General features: G+C 35.7%; 1 protein-coding gene across 1 annotated transcript in view; it reads right to left on the reverse strand.

The window, feature by feature from the left end:
- LOC150105495 (coiled-coil domain-containing protein 148-like) overlaps window positions 1-21075 on the reverse strand; it is a 143633-nt gene that overhangs the window by 67980 nt on the left and 54578 nt on the right. The window contains exon 5 of the mRNA XM_090393974.1: window positions 20239-20383. Within this exon, the coding sequence (XP_090250100.1) occupies window positions 20239-20383 (145 nt within the window). The remainder of the gene's footprint in view (window positions 1-20238; window positions 20384-21075) is intronic.

Consider the following 21075-nt stretch of genomic DNA (forward strand, 5'->3'; position numbering starts at 1 on the left):
ATGGGAATTTTGGACCATTCTTCCTGTAGGCATGTAATGAGGTCCTGGACTGTTGTGGGGAAGATGTCCCTTGACCTCACCCGATGCTCCAGTTCATCGCATAGATGTTAACAGGGATGAGATCAGTGCTCTATGGAAGCCAGCGCTTTGTGGACATTCATGCCCACAAATCATGCAGTTATAGCAGCAGCATTGTGATGACATGGTGCATTGTCTTGCTGAAAGAGACAACGGTGAGTTCCGTAGCAATGCCACAAAGAGTAGGAAGCATTGTATTGTCCAGAATGTTCAGATACCTCTCAAAGTTTAATGTTCATGGCACCACAAACAAAGGTCCAAAGCCAAACCAGAAAAAACAGGACCACACCATCACACCACCACCTCCAAATTTCATGGTTGGGGGTTATGTACTCTGGTGAGAGACATTCACTGGGCATCCACCACACCGCCATCTGTAGATCTGCTCAGTAGAGAGTGTAATGTGATTTGTTGCTCCATAATACAGATTTCCAAGCTTCTACATTCTACTGTATAAGCTCTATTCACCATTGAAGACAACTTGCATGTTCGTTCAAGTAATGTGGCTTGCATGTTGCTGTCCTAGTGGAAACAAATGTTGTGAGGCATGGTGCTGAATCTTTTTGTGCAAATTCATGTTCCAGTCAATGCCCGAAACTCTGCATTCAATGTGTTGGCCAGCAAATGGCAGTTTTTACATATTATCCTTCATAGCAATATATGGTCACATTTGGTATACGTTTTGAGTCATCCACTGCAAGTGGCCCTTGCGGTTGACTCCTTGCACTTCCATTTCAGAATGGTATCAGTGACTATTGACCTGGAATTGCCCAATTTTTCAACAATTTGCCGAACAGATAAGCCAGCAATATGGCAACTGATCACAATGCCTCTTTCAAACTCCATCAGTACTCTTCTCGCAGCCATTTCACCCAGACACAGTTGCACTTACTTGGGGAGGCATCATATCCCTCCAATTTATGATTCGAGGAATATGATGCCCCCAAATTGTGACATGGGCAAGGTGCATCATGCCAACAAACATGCGATTTGTTACATGGCATGATGCACCTTGCCCATGGGGATGGTGTCCGTTGACTTCTTTCCAAGATGTGTATGAGTAAATTGCTAAAACACTACCTCCCTTTATTTAGTAAGTCTATGCTGTCTTTGCAAAATATAGCCGGTCCCTGAATATGTATGAGATATATGTTGACTTCTTTCCAACCAGTGTGTGTGTGTGTGTGTGTGTGTGTGTAAAGGTAGGTCTTGATTAGTAATTTGCTTACTTTTCATAATAAAGTGACAACGGGATTGAATAAGGCAAAAAGCTGCTACAATTTGCAAAAATATTTGACAAGATTCCACATAGAACCTTAGTGCATAAATTGGAGCAAGTGGAGTTGGATATCAATCAGGTGATTTGGATTAGAAGGTAGCTGAAGGACAGATATCAAAGAGTTGTTTATGAAGGAATTAAGTCTAGGAGAAGCAAAAGACCAGTGGTATACCACAGGGATCAGTACTTGGTAATCACTTATTTAATTTGTATATCAATAATAAAGGGAAGGATTTGACAAAAACTATTCAGGGACTTGGAGATGATTACAGACAGGAAGTTGAGTTTAGAGGCATATTGTGAAAATATCAAAACAGCACATCAAATTATGTGGTTGTCGAAGAACGCATTAACAAGCAGAGATAGAGAGGGTATTGTTTCCGTATATAAGACCACATCTGGACTACTGCACACAAACATCTGGACTCTCAGATTCCATTGGGATAAAGTGGTGGAGAGGATCCAGAAGCAAGTGACAAAGATTGCAGCAGGTTTGGAATGATTCCTATGACAATATATTAATGGTTTGTGGGCTTCAAAATCAACTGATAAGAAAAAAAGAGATGAGATAGAAGCATTTAAGTGATGAAAAGAGTTTTATAGGATTGACAGCAAAGACTTTTTTCAGTACATGGCAAGAAGGGAGAGAACAAGTGGTCACCAGTGGATATTGTGTAAGAGTGTGGTTAGCAAGGGTGTTAGGACTAGATTTTTTGCTTGGAGGGTAGAGAACAAGTGGAATGAATTGCTAGAGGTGGTTGTGAGTGCTTCATCAGTGAATTCGCCACTGCATTTGCCCTCCCTATCCTGTCAAAAAATACTATATCCTGCTATTTCTATTCCTGTCAGTATATCATCTTTTGTCATCCACATCTCAGAGATCCCAATAATCTATGGACAGGCTGATGCCATCAGTACCACAAATTAGATTCCTTATTCTCGATACTTCTGGTATTAGCATAAAGAATCAAGGCATTGTCACTGTTTCTATACCTATCATTATCCCCTTCAAACTCTGCTAGATTCAGCATTATATGATGTATTCCCCCTTCTCCCAAGCAACTATTCCCACAAGAGGCCAACCCTGCTACCATCCACCCTGATAATTCTAGTTTCCCTGCATTGACACATTGACTTGTTCGGAGAACAACATTCTCTCCAGATGCCTATGTCCTTCCTCGTTCAAATGCAAGCTGTCTCTCACAAAGTTCCTTTCTGTCCTCAAATATCCCCCCCCCCCCCCGCAACCCAAGCATCCATGTAATCCAAGCCTCTCTTCTGACACATTCTGGATATTATACTATTCATTACTGATGCTCTTCTCTACAGCTCTGCATTATCATACCTGAGCAACATACTCACTATTTTTCCCTCTCTCAATCTTCTTCTGTACAACCTCAAGCATTAACCTTGGATCTCTTGCTGCTCTATTCACACTGCCTCTCAGGTCATTTGTGCTGACCATCACAATTATCTAATCAACCCTCTGTCCTCACATAACTGCCATAGTCACACTATCTATCATAATTGCATAGTTACACTATCTATCGTTCCTCAAGGAAAAACACTCCTCTAGCATTCTATCTTGTACACCATAGATCGTCGAGTCTCCATATATCACACCTCTTACCACTTTGTTTTGTCCTTGCTCATCTACACGTCCCTTCCCCTCTCCTCTAACACTTTCTTTCTTTGTTTCCCCACTTACCTGCCATCTTGTAATCTCTCTCTCTCTCCATTCCTGGTTCCTGCACTGTCTAACCGTTCTCTCATCCCATCTCTTTCAGTAGTTCTCTTATTCTCACCCCTTCTATCATTCCCATAATGCTCTCTCTCTCCTACTTTGATTTGCTTAGCATTCATTGTTTCCAGTCACCTAATCTCTTCTTTCATGCTTCTCAATTCATTTCTGACACATTACTCTCTCTGCAAGCTACCTACTCTTACTCAACATTCATCCTCCCAAACAACACCATCTTCGAAAACTTCATGATGTTTTAAGTCTATATTTATATTTTATTAAAACTACTTTATTTTCAAATATATTTTCAAAGTTTATATGACATGTTAGTTGCAACTTTTTGGGTAGAATTTTATTAATAAAGTCTTAATGATATTGAAAATCTCAAAAATAATTCAGATTGATTTGAATTGTATTTGACCCTGTATTACACACAGGTGGTAACAGGTAATTTTCTGTAAGTGACAATTTGAAACAGGATGTTCAGACATATGCAGTTAGATACTATGTTTAGCGCTACAATAAAACTGCTTTTTTTATGTGCACATACATAATGTTTGTGGGAGAAGATGTGTTTTTCATTATGAAAGGTCCCTCCAGATGTTCTCTACTTACAATATCGTAACTGTGGTCTCTAATTCTAATTGTAATCCTAATTCTCTAATTACTATATAATTGTAGCTTATTTTATCACCAAATACATGTAAACATCTCTGTACTGTATTTGGTGATAAAACAAAACTACTAGGTCATATTTACGCAGTATAGAGTCTTTTGGGGATGGTTTTCCTTTTTTTTTTTTTTTAATCCAGTCTTAAGAAAAAAACAGTTGTTTTTTCTTAACACTTTTTTCTATCCCTCAATAAAAATGAAACCTTCAATGTATTACAAAAAGTGAACTGCATCTGTTAATAAGATCTGACAGAAGAGCTACTGAAAAGAAAAAAAAATAAATGTAATGAGAGTGAGATTTATGAAAGGGTGGATAATTTTGATGATGACTGGAATTATTTCTGTATATATTATTATTAATATGTGACAACTGCAAGGAGTCCAAAGACTCATCAAGGGAGAGCACCTACTCTACAACTTCTTGTCCCCACTGCTTAATCCACCAACCACACCGAACCTGCACTATCATCATCTACACCAATGCCATCTACTGCCCACCACTAGTATTTATTGTCTGTAACTTGCATGTAGGGGTGCTTAAGGGTCAAGGCTGTATAACTACGAGGAGACCTCTACATAGCCTTTAAAGGAATGCGGAGAACTGACCAGGGCTTCTGACCTAATGTCCAATCCTCACCCTCTCGTGGTGCACCCTGTTGGGTATCTACTTGGATACTGAACGAACGAGGATGGGCTGGCAATTTGGGATTTAGCCGACCAAATTGTATTCTTATTGGTTAAACCAAAATAAAAAATGATGGTACGACATGACAAAATTTCATGCCGGCTGGGGCGTCGCCCGGTTAAACAAGGGCCCCCCGTTGTTTTTGCCAGGGAACCAGGGCGAACAGCGAAAAGTCAGCTACTGGAACAAATATGAAAACAAACCCAAACTCAACATCACCAGAGTTAAAGATCAGTACTATCAACGTAAGAAGCCTGAATGGCAAAGAAATGGAGCTAGCTGAGGAATTAGAAAAGTACCAGATCGACATAATAGAGGGTGACTGAAACAAAAAAGACAAAAACTGGTGAGATCTTTCTGAGCAATAAATACAAAATGTTATATTCAGGAAATGACAATCAAGGAAAAGAACGAGTAGCCATAGTATTCAACACAAAATACGAGGCTAATCTTCTTGAATGGCAGTCAGTCTCAAGTAGAGTAATGTGGGCAAATATGAGAATGGGGAACTGGACAATGAGACTTATTTGTGCCTATGGTTCCACAGAAGGTTCTACTAAGGTAGAAGTGGAGGAATTTTTTGAGGCTTTAGAAAAAGCAACTGACACAATGAAAAAGGAAAAGTTGATCCTTGTTGGGGATCTAAATAGCAGAGTAGGAAATGATTGTGAGACATACAAAAATATTTTGGGAAAATTTGGAGAAAAGAGCAAAGCTAATAATAATGGCAAATAAAGCTTATGAATGGAGGAAAGAGTGCTGTAAAAGGAGTTAGAGATGATAAAGGTGACATGAAAACGGGAGAAAAAGATATCCTTGAAATATGGAGTAATTACTTTGAAAAACTGCTAAATGAAACAAGCAGTGATGACAGCACAGTGGTAAAAAAACACTGACCAAGCATGCAGTCAGGAATACATATCCATACTTGAAGTAGAAAAAGCCATCAAAGGCTTGAAATGTGGAAAGGCAGCAGGAGTAGATGATATTCGACCAGAAATGCTGAAGTATGGTGGTGTAAGAGTCTTACAGTGGCTGCACTGCATAGTTCAGAAAGCCTGGACAGAGGGACGAATTCCCGATGATTGGAGTAGAGCTCTCATAGTACCCATATATAAAAAAGGGAAATAAAACTGAATGTGAGAATTACAGAGGTATTTCCCTACTGAATGTTCCCAAGATCTATGCAAGTATACTTGAGAAACGGTTGAGAAGAATTGTGGAAGAAAAGCTTGGTGAAGAACAAGCTGGATTCAGGCCAAATAGAGGCTGTCAGGATCAGATCTTCACTCTATGACAAATAGTCGAGAAAGCATGGGAATATAACAAGGATCTGTATTTAAGTTTTGTCGATCTGGAGAAGGCATATGACAAGGTGCCAAGAGAGAAGCTATTCAATACGCTGCAGTTATATGGTGTCAATGGGGCATTATATCAAGCAATACTTAGTCTTTATTTGAGTTGTAAGTCAGCAGTTAGAATTGAAGGAAGTACAGGAAGATGGTTTAATGTTAAATCTGGTGTGAGACTAGGATGTACATTATCCCCTCTATTATTCATTATCTATATGGATCACGTTATGAAGGAAAGTGATATTAAACATGATATCAAAATTGGAGATGTTAATGTCAGCTCTTTGCTTTATGCGGATGATGTTATACTTCTAAATAAATCCGCTACAAGTCTGCAAGATTCTCTGACTAAATTGAATAGCTGTTGTAATAGATATGGTATGAAGGCCAGCAATAAAAAGACAAAGACAATGAAAATAGGCAGAATCACTGAAAATGTCAACTGTGTTATGAATGGAGAACCTGTGGAACAAGTGAAACGTTTCAGCTACTTAGGCATGATTTTTACTGAAGATGGTAAATTAAATATAGAAATAGACAACAGAATCAGCAAAGCTGGTATGGTAGGAAGTCAATTGAATAAATTCATATGGAATAAGAGAGAAATTAGTCGGAACACTAAATTAGCTATATACAGGACAGTGTTCAAACCAGTTTTAACTTATGGATCTGAGAGCTGGGTCAGAAGTAAAACACTTGATCAAAGACTAGAGACTGCAGATATGAGAGTCCTGATAAAGATTATAGATGGGAACAGATGGCATCAATGGCAATATCATATTAAAAACGAGGATATTAGGAAAGAACTTGACATTGTCAGCAGCGAGGAATGCGTTAGCAGAGCTAATCTCAGGTGGTATGGTCACTTAAACAGAATGGGCGAAGAAAGATTAGCAAAACAAGTGTTCTCTCCCAGGTTGGCAGCAAAACGACCCAGAGGAAGACCAAGATATAGGTGGATTGATACAGTACAAAGTGCCTTAGACGACAGAAATATAAGATCTGATAATGTTGGAGTCTTGACAAGTAACAGACTGATTTGGAGGAACGTTGTAGATAGGAAGTTAGTAATGATGTAATTTTTTCCATGTAGTACTATCATATCCTGTACACCCCTTGAGGGTACATGCAGGAATTTGACGATGATGACGAACTTGCATGTATTCTGAAGGCTAATTTGTCTACATGCAGGATGAAAAACTCAAGTTTCAGGGAGAAAAAATCCTGCTACCTCCATATGAAATCAGCTAACTCACCTTTATTGAAAAAACCTATATAAAGATTCCTCCCATCATGATGAGAATCAAACTTAGGTCTTTTCAAATCAAAGGGCACAACATGTTGTTTTTCTCCTGGAAACTCAGGTTTTTTCACCCTGCATACAGACAAAGCCTTGAGAAAACAAACATGCAATTTACAGACAAAAAATACTGGTGATGGACAGTAATAATAATAATAATATATTACTATGTAAAAGTGTACGTTGATAATCAGTGAATAAAAGAAAATTCTTAGGGAAAAAAATATAAATGAAACAGAAATAAATACTAATAACAAACATAACAAATTGTATAAGATGATTTGCTGCTCCATCACAACCTGCATATATTCCTGTCATACCTAGATGATTCACCTGATTAAACATTATTTGTTCACTGAATTAGCTCCTTCCTATAGTTATTTACCAAGATACCAATGCATACAGCTGCTGTTTATTATTGGTTAGTTCTGTTTTTATTTTATTTTATTGTTTTTAAGTTATGACCATCATAAATGCAAAATTCATATCCAGAGTTTATGGCACCCAAGTACACACACACACACACACACACACACACACACACACACACACACACACACACACACACACACACACACACACACACACAAATATATGTTTATTAGACACACGTATTCACAAGAATATAATAATTTTATTACTGCAAATATTTAATCCAGTAACTAACTGGTTACTATCAGGCATCAGTATAATCATATAAATATAATTTATGCATGTAAATATAATTCACATAAATGAATTATTAATAATTAATTTATCAGTAATGAAGCATTTCTATTCATGCCTGTTCTTCCTCTCCCTTATATTTGCCATTCTCAAATGGCTCATTAATGTTGATTCAGATATTTACACCTTTTAGTAAATCAAATATACCAATCAACTATAGCATTCTCCTTAACTATTACTTTTTTAATATATCCTATACAAACACATTCATTTCCCCTCAAAGCAGATTTGGTTACAATCGGAGAATGTACGACAATATGGTGAGTCCACTGAAATGCAAAAAGGAGATGGTGGGAGTTTTTTAAACACCCTGGCATGAACATGTTAATAAATTTCCTCCAGTCCAGAGATGGTATCCCTCCAGATATACTAAAAACTTGTGCTCTAGAAGTAATATCCATCCTGTATCACCTTTAAAAGTTGTTCTACTTATTTGGTATCAATCCAACAGAATGGAAGCCTTTATCCAGCCTGTTCTGAAAAATGGTGATAAAAGGCCATCAAACTGTTGTACAACTACCTCTCTACAGTACTCAAAAAAGTGGCTCGAACAACAGCAAACCAACTACCCATCAGTTAATTAATGATCACTAATTATGGATTCGACCATTCTCATTTTAGAGCATATCTCCTTGCTAACCTTACCTACCTCAAGACACAGACATTGAAGAGATCTAGAGAATTCCATTATTACTACTATTATTATTATTGAGAGAGAGACCTCCAGAGAGTCAGGGACTCATCAAGGGAGGCCACATACTACACGCACCAGTTATCATAATTACTCTTCAATTCATTTACTGTTTGCACTCACAATATCCAATGGCAATCCATTCCAATCACGCACCACCCTATGAGAGAAAAATCTAGCCCTCATCCCCCTCTTAGTGGCATTCATTCTCAGCTTCCAAGGATGCCCTTGTCAAAATGAAAAATTCCTTCAACTGAAATCCTGTATGATCCTTTCAGAAATTTGTTAGTCTTAATCATATCATCCCTCTTTCTCCTGTTTGCTAGTGCCTGCAGTCTACAAATTCTCAATCTGCCTTCATAAGAAGTATTCCACAATCCTAATATCATTTTTAACACTCTCCTTTGCACTCTCTCCACTATCAGAATCACAATGGAAACCAGGAGACCAGATAAGACTTGATAAGACCTCACTTGCACAATAGTCCAAGTGAGGTCTTATCAAGGCCTTGTAAAGAGGCAAAATGGCATCCTTATCTTTACAAGTGAATATTCATTTGAGTATTGCAATTATCTTTTCAGTTGTATTTGCAATCTTTGCCACATGGTCCCTGAACTTCAACTTCCTATCTACTAACACTCCAAGATCCATAGCCTCATCAATTTCTTCAAATTGGTGGGATTTTAGCAAAATCCCACCAATATAATACAACATTGGATATCTAATCATGCCAAAATGAATGACTTTACATTTACTGTCACTGAACTGACATCTATTTTCCAATGCATACAATTCCAGTATATTCAAATCCTTCTTCATATCAGCATTCCTGATTACTACCTATCTTGGCATCATCCGCAAATTGTTGTATGTTGCTTGAAGTCCTTACCAATATCATTCTTGTAAAGATTGAAAAACAGTGGACTAAGCACTGATCCTTGTGGTACACCACTGGTTAACTTAAATTTTTCAGTCTCACATCCCCCATATACCACTTTTTGATATCTGTCAGTCAGCCATTCTCTTACCAACACTAATATTCTATAATCCAAATCCATATTCTCCAATTTATGCAACAGTCTTTCATGCTGTATTCTGCTAAAAGCCTTAGCAAAATCCAAAAGTATCGTGGTGTATCCATTCCTCTCGTCTAATTCAATGGTAACATTATTATAGAATGTGAGCAAGTTGCTAAAACATGACTTTCCCTTAGTAAACCAATACTGTTCATTTAGAGTAGAGATTCTCTGTCAACCCATTTCTGAATGCGAGCCCTAACCAACCTTTCCAAAATCTTCACCACCACTCCAGAGATACTGATTGGTCGAGAATTGGATAGATTGGTCTTTGCACCCCCATGTGCAATGGGATTACCATACATTCTTTCCACTCCTGCAGAATCTTCCCGGTTCTGAGACTCATATTAAAAAGCCTGGTCAAAAGAATAGCCAGTTCAGCTGAACACTCTTTTAGCACACGTGCTGATATCCCATCAGTCACTATTGCTGAATTCTTATTCGGTTTGTGCAAGAAGTTCTAATACCTGGTCTTCATACACCTGAAGACGAAGTGTATGAAGACGATGTATTAGAGCTCGTCTTCATATACCTGAGTTTCTTCATCCAGTGAAGAGGTAGCAGTGAGCTCAATATTGCATACACCAGGTTGATAGCTTTTAACAAAATGAGCACTCAGCAGTTGAATAACCTCTTCTGCGTCTGTTACCCTCACACCATCTGCATTCAGTAGATTCATTCTTTCTTTTACTTGCAGCATAATGATAGAATTTTTGTGGGTTGTCTTTAGCACACAGCACCAGTTTCTTTTCATTTTGTGTACAACAGTTGTGATTATTCTAGTCAGCTGCTTGCTTATACATCATCCTTATGCACATGGTATTCCTTCCATATCATCCTTGTCTTACAAATCTCTTTCTTGATTTCATTACACCTCCATTTGACTCCTACCCTATTTATTCTTCGAACTTTCGGGACATTTTGACATCACATCATTCAAGTATTCTTTAAATACTTCCAATGCACTGTCGATATTCTTCCCAGACAGCAACTGATCCCATTCCAATGAACTCAGTATACTGCTCAGTTTAACATAATTTCCTGCTCCGTAGTTCAGCATGTAACCTTTTCTGAATGGAACATACATAAACTTCATCACTTCCTAAGTGAGTACTGCATGATCACTGTTACCAACTGCAGGCAGAATATTTATGTCATTAAATGATCTCTAACACTATAATCAAATCTAACACTCTTTGACCTTGAGTTCCTTCTGTCACATACTTGAGAAAGTTGTCCTGCAACAGCTCAATAAATTCATTTGCATTCTCATGAGATTCTACTGCTACCTAATCAATATTTGGATAATTAAAGTCTCCCATTATGATTACTCTTTTCATGCTCATCTTTCTATTTGGTGATGCATTTCTTCATCACTAGCACCCAATCTACCAGGTTTGTAACAACACCCCACTATGTAATTGATCTTGTTCGATTCCACCTCACATCAGATGGCTTCAAACTCACTGCCACATGAAATACTGCTAGTAGTAGTAATATAATCATAGGTCTCAACTCTAACTGGATTCATCATATCAGTAGCAGCACCCCCCCCCCTCCTAGCCTTCCTAAAAATACTGTACCCTTTACACTTGATACCAGTTAGTATGTCTGATTCTGATAGCCAGGTTTCACTAATGCCTACAATCTGAGGTCCAACATATTGACCAAGGCAACAAACTGTACCCCTTTGTTTCTAATACTCCTAGCATTTGTGTACAGACATAATAATCTACCACATGCTCTTTTATATACTCTTGTCTGCAGTCTTCATGACACAGTTGGAGAACTTGTAGATCTCTACTCTTCTTTAGTGCCTTATACATGTCAACATCTTTGCACATGTTTGCTGGGTCCGAATCGGACAAATACAAAGTCAAAATCATTCTCTCTCTCTCCTCATTAACATTTCCATGATAAAGTCATTCCCCTCATTAACACAGTTATATAACATTGTCACTCTTACACAGACGTCGTTACTATTCCTCCTGTTATAATTTAATTTCTCTGACTCTCTATGTTAGGTCTCATACCAGTTATTAGTTTTTCAAGACTGCTGATACCAAATATATTCAGGTGTAGGCCGTCGCTCTTATACAAATCCAATCTTCCCTCAAACTCACTCCACACATTCAAAATCTCTCATCCATTCCTTCTATACCGCCTACACATTGAATCATTTGTCATCATAGCCTTTCTTCTTAATTCATTTTTATCATATCGAGGTAATATACTGACGATTTTCACTTTTTCCCTCTTGCCTCTTCAAATAAATCTTTCATGTCCTCTCGCATACTGAACTTATTGCTAGTTAAGTCATTAGTACCTACTACAATTACGATCTCGTATACATATCTTTTTTAGTTTTTGAATTGCTTCCTTTATATTCTTAATTTTCACTCTGGGAAAATTCGAAGTTACAACTCTCTTATCAATAGCATGTTTTATTATAGAGTCACCATACCAAACGTTTCTTTTTACTAACATCATCACTTACCTGATTTCCATTATTTCCTGACTTATCTGTTTCCGTGCTTTGTTGTTTCTTATTTTCCTGTTTAATTTCCTCTTTCTCCCTCTGTTCATTTAAACACCTCTCGACTTTTTGCATTCCCACATCACCTCTCAGATGATCTGCTTCAATTTTGCTATTTTGGAAGTTATTTCATTTTCATTAACCTCCTCGATATCTCTAATAATCTCGTTAGCAAGGCTAGCCTTCTTGTGCTTGACTGCGCTGCTCTTCCTAGGATTACATTTTTTGTGCGTTTTTGGTGCCATTTTAAACTTAAACCACCTAACCAGCCATTATGGATAAAATACGCATCCTCATACGCTTCGTATCCCTCATATATTTCAATGTAATATCAATGGTATTACAATTTTAATATGCACTTTGCATCCATAATAATCTTGACGTCTATAGATGTCTTTGGCCAGTAGCATGATTAATATTATACTTATTAAATATAAGTATTATTAAATAATATTATATATATATATATATATATATATATATATTAAAACCAAAACACAACCAACTGCATTTTCCTGATGTTTATAAAGTTTTGTGCGACTGTGGTCGACCTTATTTTGGCCAGACAGATAAATCTGTTTCACTTCGTCTTGAGGAACACAGACGCGACATCTCTTACAGTGGAACACGAGCAAGCACCCTTTCCAGTCATGTCCTCTTCTCAGCAAACTCTAACCTTGAAGAACGGCTACACCAAGTTGATTGGGAACACACTACTAATTTATACATAAGCAAGGATGAATTTGAAAGAAGAATTATCGAATCAAAAGAAACAGTTCTGGACCCTTCGCACTTGAACAACAATCTAAGCTACAATTTGCCTGATTCCCATTGCACAGTAATCCAGTATTAGCACGCTAAAATTAGCTGTCGCACATATTCAACTCATGCCAACGGTAGCACGCGGTCACCTATTCAAATATGACTGTTACAATTCTACTTCTTTTTATTAAGCTGGAAAGTCCATGTTTTTTACCTTGTTATTTTTATAAGTCTTATGTTTTTTCTTTCTCACCTGAAGAAGTCGGAGCACCGATGAAACTAGGGGTGATTTATTAAAGGTTTTTGTTATACTTTCTTGGGTTCTAGTCAGTTAAATTAATTTTATAAATAAATATATATATATATATATATATAAGAGTGACCACATTTTATGTGGTCACTCTTGATATTACAAGGCATCTGATCGAGTCTGACATCACGGCCTTCTTTCCAAGTTACCATCTTATGGTCTTTCTCCTATCATATGTGAGTGTATGGCCAGCATCCTCTCTGGTTGTTCACTGCATGTCATGGTGTATATAGTTCCCTTCCTTCAATGCCAGAGTATCCCAAAGCTCTGTGCTTTTATCTACACTCTTTCTTCTATATATTAATGATCTTCTCCCCTTAACATCCAGTCCTATTCATATCTTTGCTGATGGCAATCTTCCTCATCAATTCTTAAACCTTTTAGTACTCAGATGAATCAAATATCAAGATCTCCTAGGGATTATGCCTTAAATAATGATCTTCTTAATTAAAAGAAACACACGTATTAACCACAGTGAAAATTATTTAACTGTAAATATTTCAACCTAAGTATCTTAGGACATCATCAGTTACAATAGTTTAAACAATAATAGGAATAACATACAGTTAGGGTGCATGATTACAATAGAATCCCATTAAACGTGCGTAACGTGTTACAGAAGTAAAAAAAATAAATAAATAATAAATAATAATAAAAAAAAAAAAATTAATAATTATTTTACACAATTTTGTATGACAATTTCCCATACTTTAGGAATAGTAAGAACATCATGCAGTTTAAATTCGGTCTGTGTAGTAGGGCTTCAGAACTTTCTTTATATAAACATGAACGTTTATATAAAGATCTATGTAAAAGTTTAGCCTTTTCCCAATGGATCCTATGGCTTGGATTTTCAATTCCGTGTTGAGAGAGGCCAGATTTTTGCGGTTTAAAAAGACAAATGTGGTCTTGATGTTCCGAGATGTGTTTCTGAACAGACCTACCTGTCTGTCCAAAGTAAGACAATTTGCATGAGCATGGAATCTCATAAACGCCAGGCAACATCAAAGGTGAGAGTTTGTCCTTAGGAGAAGGTAACAGCTACATCTGAAAGTCAGCCCAAGAAGAAGAGACAACTGATCTTGGTAGTGAGCAGAGTATTATCAAAAGTGATGAAGAATGAAATACAGTCTTGGTTCAAGGAATAAGGCATTAAAATTACAAAATTATCTTTGTTCCACTCAAGAATTGCTAGATCTTTTTTTTTTTTTTTTTTTTTTTTTTAAATAACGAAACCTGTGGTGAGATCATAATTAAAAGAAACAGATGTATTAACCACAGTGAAATTATTTAATTGTTAATATTTCATCCTAAGTATCTTAGGACATCATCAGTACAGTAGTTTAAACAACAATAGCAATAACATACAGTTAGGGCGCATGATTACAATAGAATCTCATTAAACGTGTGTAACGTGTTACAGAAGTAAATAAATAAATAAATAAATAATAAAAAAAAAACAATAAAAAATTAATAATAATTATTTTACACAATTTTGTATGACAATTTCCCATACTTTAGGAATAGTAAGAACGTTTTTGCGGTTTAAATTTGGTCTGTGTAGTAGGGCTTCAGAACGTTCTTTATATAAACATTCATGTTTATATAAAGATCTATGTAAAAGTTTAGACTTTTCCCAATGGATCCTATGGCTTGGATCAATTCCGTGTTGAGAGAGAAATATAATAAGACATATTTGCACGAGCATGGAATCTCATAAACACCAGGCAACATCAAAGGTGAGAGTTTGTCCTTAGGAGAAGGTAACAAGTTGTAAATTTGGTTGATAGGTTTGTAAGTAGTGGCAAAATTGTATTTATGGATGTACAGGATGATAGACAGTATTAATCATTAATTATGCATTATTATTAATCTTCTATTTCATTATTGATTATTTTTTTACATGCTCATGATTTCTCAATGATCTGTATTAAAGTGCAAATCTGATCCTGACAGTGTTTAGTCTAAACTCGGCTTGTTCTTCACAAAGTTTTCTTCCATATTTTTTCTTAGACACTTTTCAAGAATGTCTGCATAAATCCTACCTGGAACACAGTAAGAAAATTCTTTTCCAATTCTCACATTTATTTTTATTTTTATTTTTTATAGATGGGAACTATACAAGAGCTGTAATGCAATAATTTGGAATTCTACCTTTTAACCAGGCCTTCAATATTCTGCAGTGATGCCAGTGTAAAAATTTCATATCTCCGTAACTAAGCATGTGGAAACTCTCTCATTCGATATAAATTTATTCAACTGGCTCCACACTATACCAGATTTGCTTATTCAATGCTTTGTCTGTTTTCATAAGACACCTGTGTTGCAATAGTTGAAATAGGTCTGAGGACTGTTAGAATCAGCACAAACTATGAAGCCATTCCCCAGTTTCAAGAGGTATCATTATCGTTGGCTCAACAACCCTGTGTGTGTGTGTGTGTGGGCCCTGGCCTTCTTCAGAAACTTCTGCCAGCCTTCCTTATTCATGCCAAACTCCTCCAATTTTTGACTCCTAAAACCTTAATATCTTGCATCATTCCATCTTCCCATCTTAATTTAAGCCTTCCAATTTTTCTTTTCCCTTCTGGCTTATCATTAAACATCTTAACTATTCTATTACTATCCATGAGTATAATGTGTCCAGCCCAACTTAATCTATTTATTTTATGTGCTTAATAATGTCTGGTTCATGAAATAATCTGTATAGTTCATGGTTGTATCTTTTTCTCCACACACCATTCTTTTGTACTGCTCCAAAAATATATCTGAGAACTCTTCTTTCAAACAGACCTAGCAATCTTTCATCTGCCATTGACAATACATCTATTTACAGAAAGAATATGTCTCTGAATCTCAGTACTGATATCATTTTTACAATTAACTTCTGATCCCAAGTATATAAAAACTATGTACAATTTCAAATTTATAGGAACCAATTTCACTTTGAGAAGGATTATTATCACAAATCTTTCTAGTTATTGGCATATACTTTGTTTTTTCTTGGTTAATCTGCAAATTCATCTTCTTTGCTGTCTTTTCTGAATTGATGAAAGTTTCTTCCATTACTTTTTCATGTCCCTCCGACATCATCTGCGCATGCCATAATTTGTACTGATTTGTAGAAAATAGTTCCCCTTGTATTAATGCCAACATCACTGAAAACCTTTTCGAGTGCTATATAAAACAGTAAGCAAGCTAAGCCCTCCCCCTTGCCAAACATAATTTTTTATATATATTGGATCCAACAACATGTTCTGAATTTTGATCTGAAAATGAGTATTTCTCATTGTAGCTTTAACTAAAGCTACAAGTTTTCATGGGATCTGTAGTTCCTCCAATGCAATAAATTTAGATCTATCTATGCCATATGCAGCTCTAAAATCTATGAAAAGGTGGTGTGTTTCAATTTCAAATTCACTACATTTTTAAAGTAACTGGCATATATTAAAAACTGATCATTTGTAGATCTTCCTTGACAGAATCCACATTGATAATCACCAATAACATTCTCTACATAGGGATAAAGTCTCTTAAATAGAATGTTTGAGACAATTTTATAAGTTGCATATAATAAATTAATTCCTCTATAGTTAGAACATATCATTGCATCACCTCTCTTATGAATGGGGCATATGAAGCTTAGATTCCATTCATCTGGAATTGTTTCATTAATCCAGATTTTGTTGATACAGCTGCTTAAAGTGTTCCATACCTGTACTTTTAATTAATTCTGCTTGTATCCTATCCATTCCTGCTTCTAGATCTTGGCTCTCTTCCATATAATCTAATTGATATTCAATTTGATATTTGGATTCAATAATTCATCAAAATGTTCTGCCCATCTTCCTAGTATCATTCTCACTTCATTCCCATTTCCCCACATAACAGTGTTCTAGGCTGGAAATCTATCCAACTACTATTTAACTTTAGATAGAAAGATCTGTTTTCATTTATACTTCTGAGATGTTCCAATTCCTTAAGTTCATCCTCATAGTATTTCTTCTTTCTATTTTTATGCACTCTTTTTTCTTCTTTTCTAGTCAAATAATATTCCTTCACAGCTTTATGAGTGTGGTTCCTTTGCTGCATTTGTTTATATGTATGCCTCATTTTTTAATACAGTCACATGTTCACATTCTGCATCATACCAAGTTATACTTAATTCTACTGACTTTTCCTAATACTATGTCTGCTGTTGTCACTATGACATCCCTAAGAACATCCGAAGCCTCATTGACACTCTCACCAATGATTAGACCAGACACGTTTTCACAGATTCTCTCACCATATTTGGCTTTAACTACTAATTGCTTTAATCTTTCTTTATTAAACTTGCCAGCATGTGACCCATATATCTTCCTAGCATTAGATATTCTGCTTCTAATCTTTGATATAATCAAATAGTGATCAGAATCAATATTTGCTCCTCTGTAGGTTCTAATAATCATCAAATTGGATAGGTGTCTTGCATCTATTAAAAGATGATCAATTTGGTTAAAGGTGTCTCCATCAAGAGACTTCCAGGTCATTTTATGAATATCTTTATGATTAAACATTGTACTACCAATAACCATATTTTTTGAAGAAGCAAAGTTAATCAATCTAGTCCCATTATCATTAGTCTCATTATGTAAACTATATTTCCCAATGGTTGGCCTGTGTATCCTCTTTGCCTATCTTGGCATTTAAATCACCTATAATAATTTTTACATCTCTCTTTGGACATTCTCCATAGATCTTATCTAATTCATCATAAAACAATTCTTTTTCAGCATAATTCTTTTGTTCAGTTGAAGCATGTACACAAATAAAACTGTACTTAAAAAAACTGTCCTTTAATTCTTAACCTATGAAGTGAGTTTGCTTTGAAGTCCGTGATAAGATGTTCTATTCTCTTGTTTACAATAACACCTGTTCCAAACATGCTATCTTTCTTTTGGCAGCTATAAAAAATATTTTTCTTTTCCATAATCCCATCTCCTGTCCATCGTATTTCTTGTACAGCTGTAACAAGTATCCTGTATTTATCCAATTTCTCCAGCAGCATTTTTAAAGCTCCAGATCAGTAAAGAGAAAGTACGTTCCATGAATATTTCTCATATCCTTAAGGCATTTGCTATTTAGTCCATCCAGCAGTTATATTTTTAGATTTTGTGAGAAGTTTTTTTTTTTTTTTTTTTTTTTTTTTTTTTTTTTTTCCCCAGGGTGGGATCATCAGCCCCATGCTCAATCCTCAACCTGGAGGACTAGGTCGCCATATTTATGACCACCTCCAGAAACAGGGTGATCTACCTATACCCCAGGCACTGGGTACCCATTTTAGTTACCTCATATGACATGACATACATAGGATAAAATGGGAGCTATTCTTATTCCCTTATTCCATGGGGAAGTTCAAGAGGTATGGCTACATTAATTTTCCAAAGATCTGAGAAACAGTCATTCTTAGACCAAGTATAGCCCAACTTCTCCAAATTAACTTTGTTATCTGGCTCCCAAAGGACACCTTGTTCAGACACCAGTTCTTTTTCCCGTTTCAGTTATTTCTACAAAACTTTCTATCTAGTTGAATGTTGTGCACTTGTCACAGCTGTAGAGTACATGCTTCAAAGATGCTGAGTAGAAAAACTTGAGAAATATTAGTAACATCAATAAATTAATTGCATTTTATATTTCTCTTAGCATTATTATGAATACCCAACAACATCCCCTATCTATATGTGTTAAATCACATCTATCGTTGTAACACTATTCCTGATCAATCTGTTGGAACCAATCACCATTATAGCTCATTATGCTAATGTTATTCTGTTGCTCATCCCCTGAGTAGCTCAGTAAGTATCAGTAATGACCTTTGATCGAAAAAAAATTTATATGAGAGCTTTTTAAATGAAGGCAAATTAACCTCTATTTTTTTCCCAATCCCAATCTGAAACCCTTCTCTAGAGACCAAACATGGTATTTTTCAAGCCACTTCAGGAACTTTTTACTGTGTTGATCCACCTACATTTGGTCTTCCTCTGGATCTTTTTCCTGCTATCCTGTCAACGAACACTTGTTTTGCTAATCTTTCCTCTCCCATTATGTTTAAGTGGCCATATCACCTGAGATTAGCTCTACTAAATACATCCCTGGTTGCTAAAAATGTCAAGTTCATTCTAATATCCTCATTTTTAATATGATACTGCCATTGATGCCATCAGTTCGGTCCCCTAATCTTTCTCAGAACTATCATATCTGTGGTCTCCAACCTCTGATCAAGAGTTTTATTTTTAACCCAGCTCTCAGATCCATAACTTAAAGTTGGTTTGAACACTGTGTTGTATACAAATAGTTTAGTGTTTTGATTAATCTCTCCCTTATTCTATATAAATTTATTCAGTTGATTGACTTCCTACCATACCAGCTTTGTTAGGTCAACTATCAATTTTAAATTTAATTTGCCATCTTCACTAAAAATTGTGCCTAAATAGCTTAAATATTTTACTTGTTCTATAGGTTCTCCATTCAGAATGCAGTTGATGTATTCAATGTTTGTGCCCTGTTTTCATTGTTTTTGTCTTTTTAATGCTGATTTTCATACCAGACTTATTACAGCAGTTATTCAATTTAGTCAGGGAATCCTGTAGACTTGTCCTCAATTTATTTTGGAGTATAACATCATCTGCATAAAGTAAAGAGCTGAGATTAACATCTTCAATTAAAACTAACTTATGTGAAATAAATTTATTAGCTGTAAAATTTTTGCCTACACATCATAGGGGAATTTTAGGGCACTTTTTGAAATGATTCTTTAATTGTAATCTTATATTGTGTTCCATTATCCACCGAAAAGAACACCGAAAATAATATTATAAGAACAAAAGTTTTCATAATAAAATGGTGTCTTTACAATAAAAAATATTAATGCATTTAGCATTATCACATTGATAGTGCACAAAAACATACATCTTGTTTAGGCTTTACTCAGTACATGAAAGAACTTTTGAAATATTTCATTCATAAATATATTCTCTTTCAGGCAACTCACCAGTTGTCCTAGAGTTTTCTGTGTAAATGTTCTTCTAAGTCTATCAAACAAAAGTACCCTCCTCTCCACCATATCAGAAGGATATTGTTCTAGAATATGTTGAAACATTAAGCTCTCAGCATCTGTCCATCCACTTGGACTAAGTCTAAATAATGAACCAGAAATTAAAAAACTTCATTCAGTATTCAGAAATGCTAAATCTCTCTCTCTCCTGCAATATCTTCATTCAACAAGAGATAGAAAAGTGGAATTTCATAATTTATATACACCAATGATTTATAATTAAGCATTATCCAAACACCGAAACTTTAATTTATCAATTAAACATGACAAATAATAAACATGAAATTTTCAAAAATTTTAATATAAATGCAATAAAAATTTAATATTATGAAAGGAATTTGCTTCTATCCATTACATATATGCTCCCTACATTGATGGATTGCAGAGGTTGGTTGATAGGCGGAGAAGAGGGGATATGATAGAAACATTTAAATTACTAAAAAGTTTTTATAAGATTGATGCAGGGGAAATGTTTCAGCTATGTAATAGTGATGGAAGAACAAGAGATCATCCCTGGAAATTAAGGAAAAGTGTGGTTAATAAGGGTGTGAGAATGGGGTTTTTCGCTTGGAGGGTGGTGAATGAGTGGAATGCATTGCTTGACTCAGTTGTGAGTTCTTCGTCTGTAAATGAATTCAAGAAGAGATATGATAGATATTGTTTTGATAGTTTGAGTTAGAGATGCCCATAATAATAATAATATGTCTGCGCTTGCCTTAAATGCATTCATCACTGTTGCATTCACCATACTCTATGATAATGCATTCTGCTAAT

This window comes from Typopeltis vanoorti, chromosome 6 (genome assembly GCF_054136105.1).
Source record: "Typopeltis vanoorti isolate ZY-2024b chromosome 6, IOZ_Tvanoo_1.0, whole genome shotgun sequence".
In the NCBI taxonomy this organism is placed as follows: domain Eukaryota; kingdom Metazoa; phylum Arthropoda; class Arachnida; order Uropygi; family Thelyphonidae; genus Typopeltis; species Typopeltis vanoorti.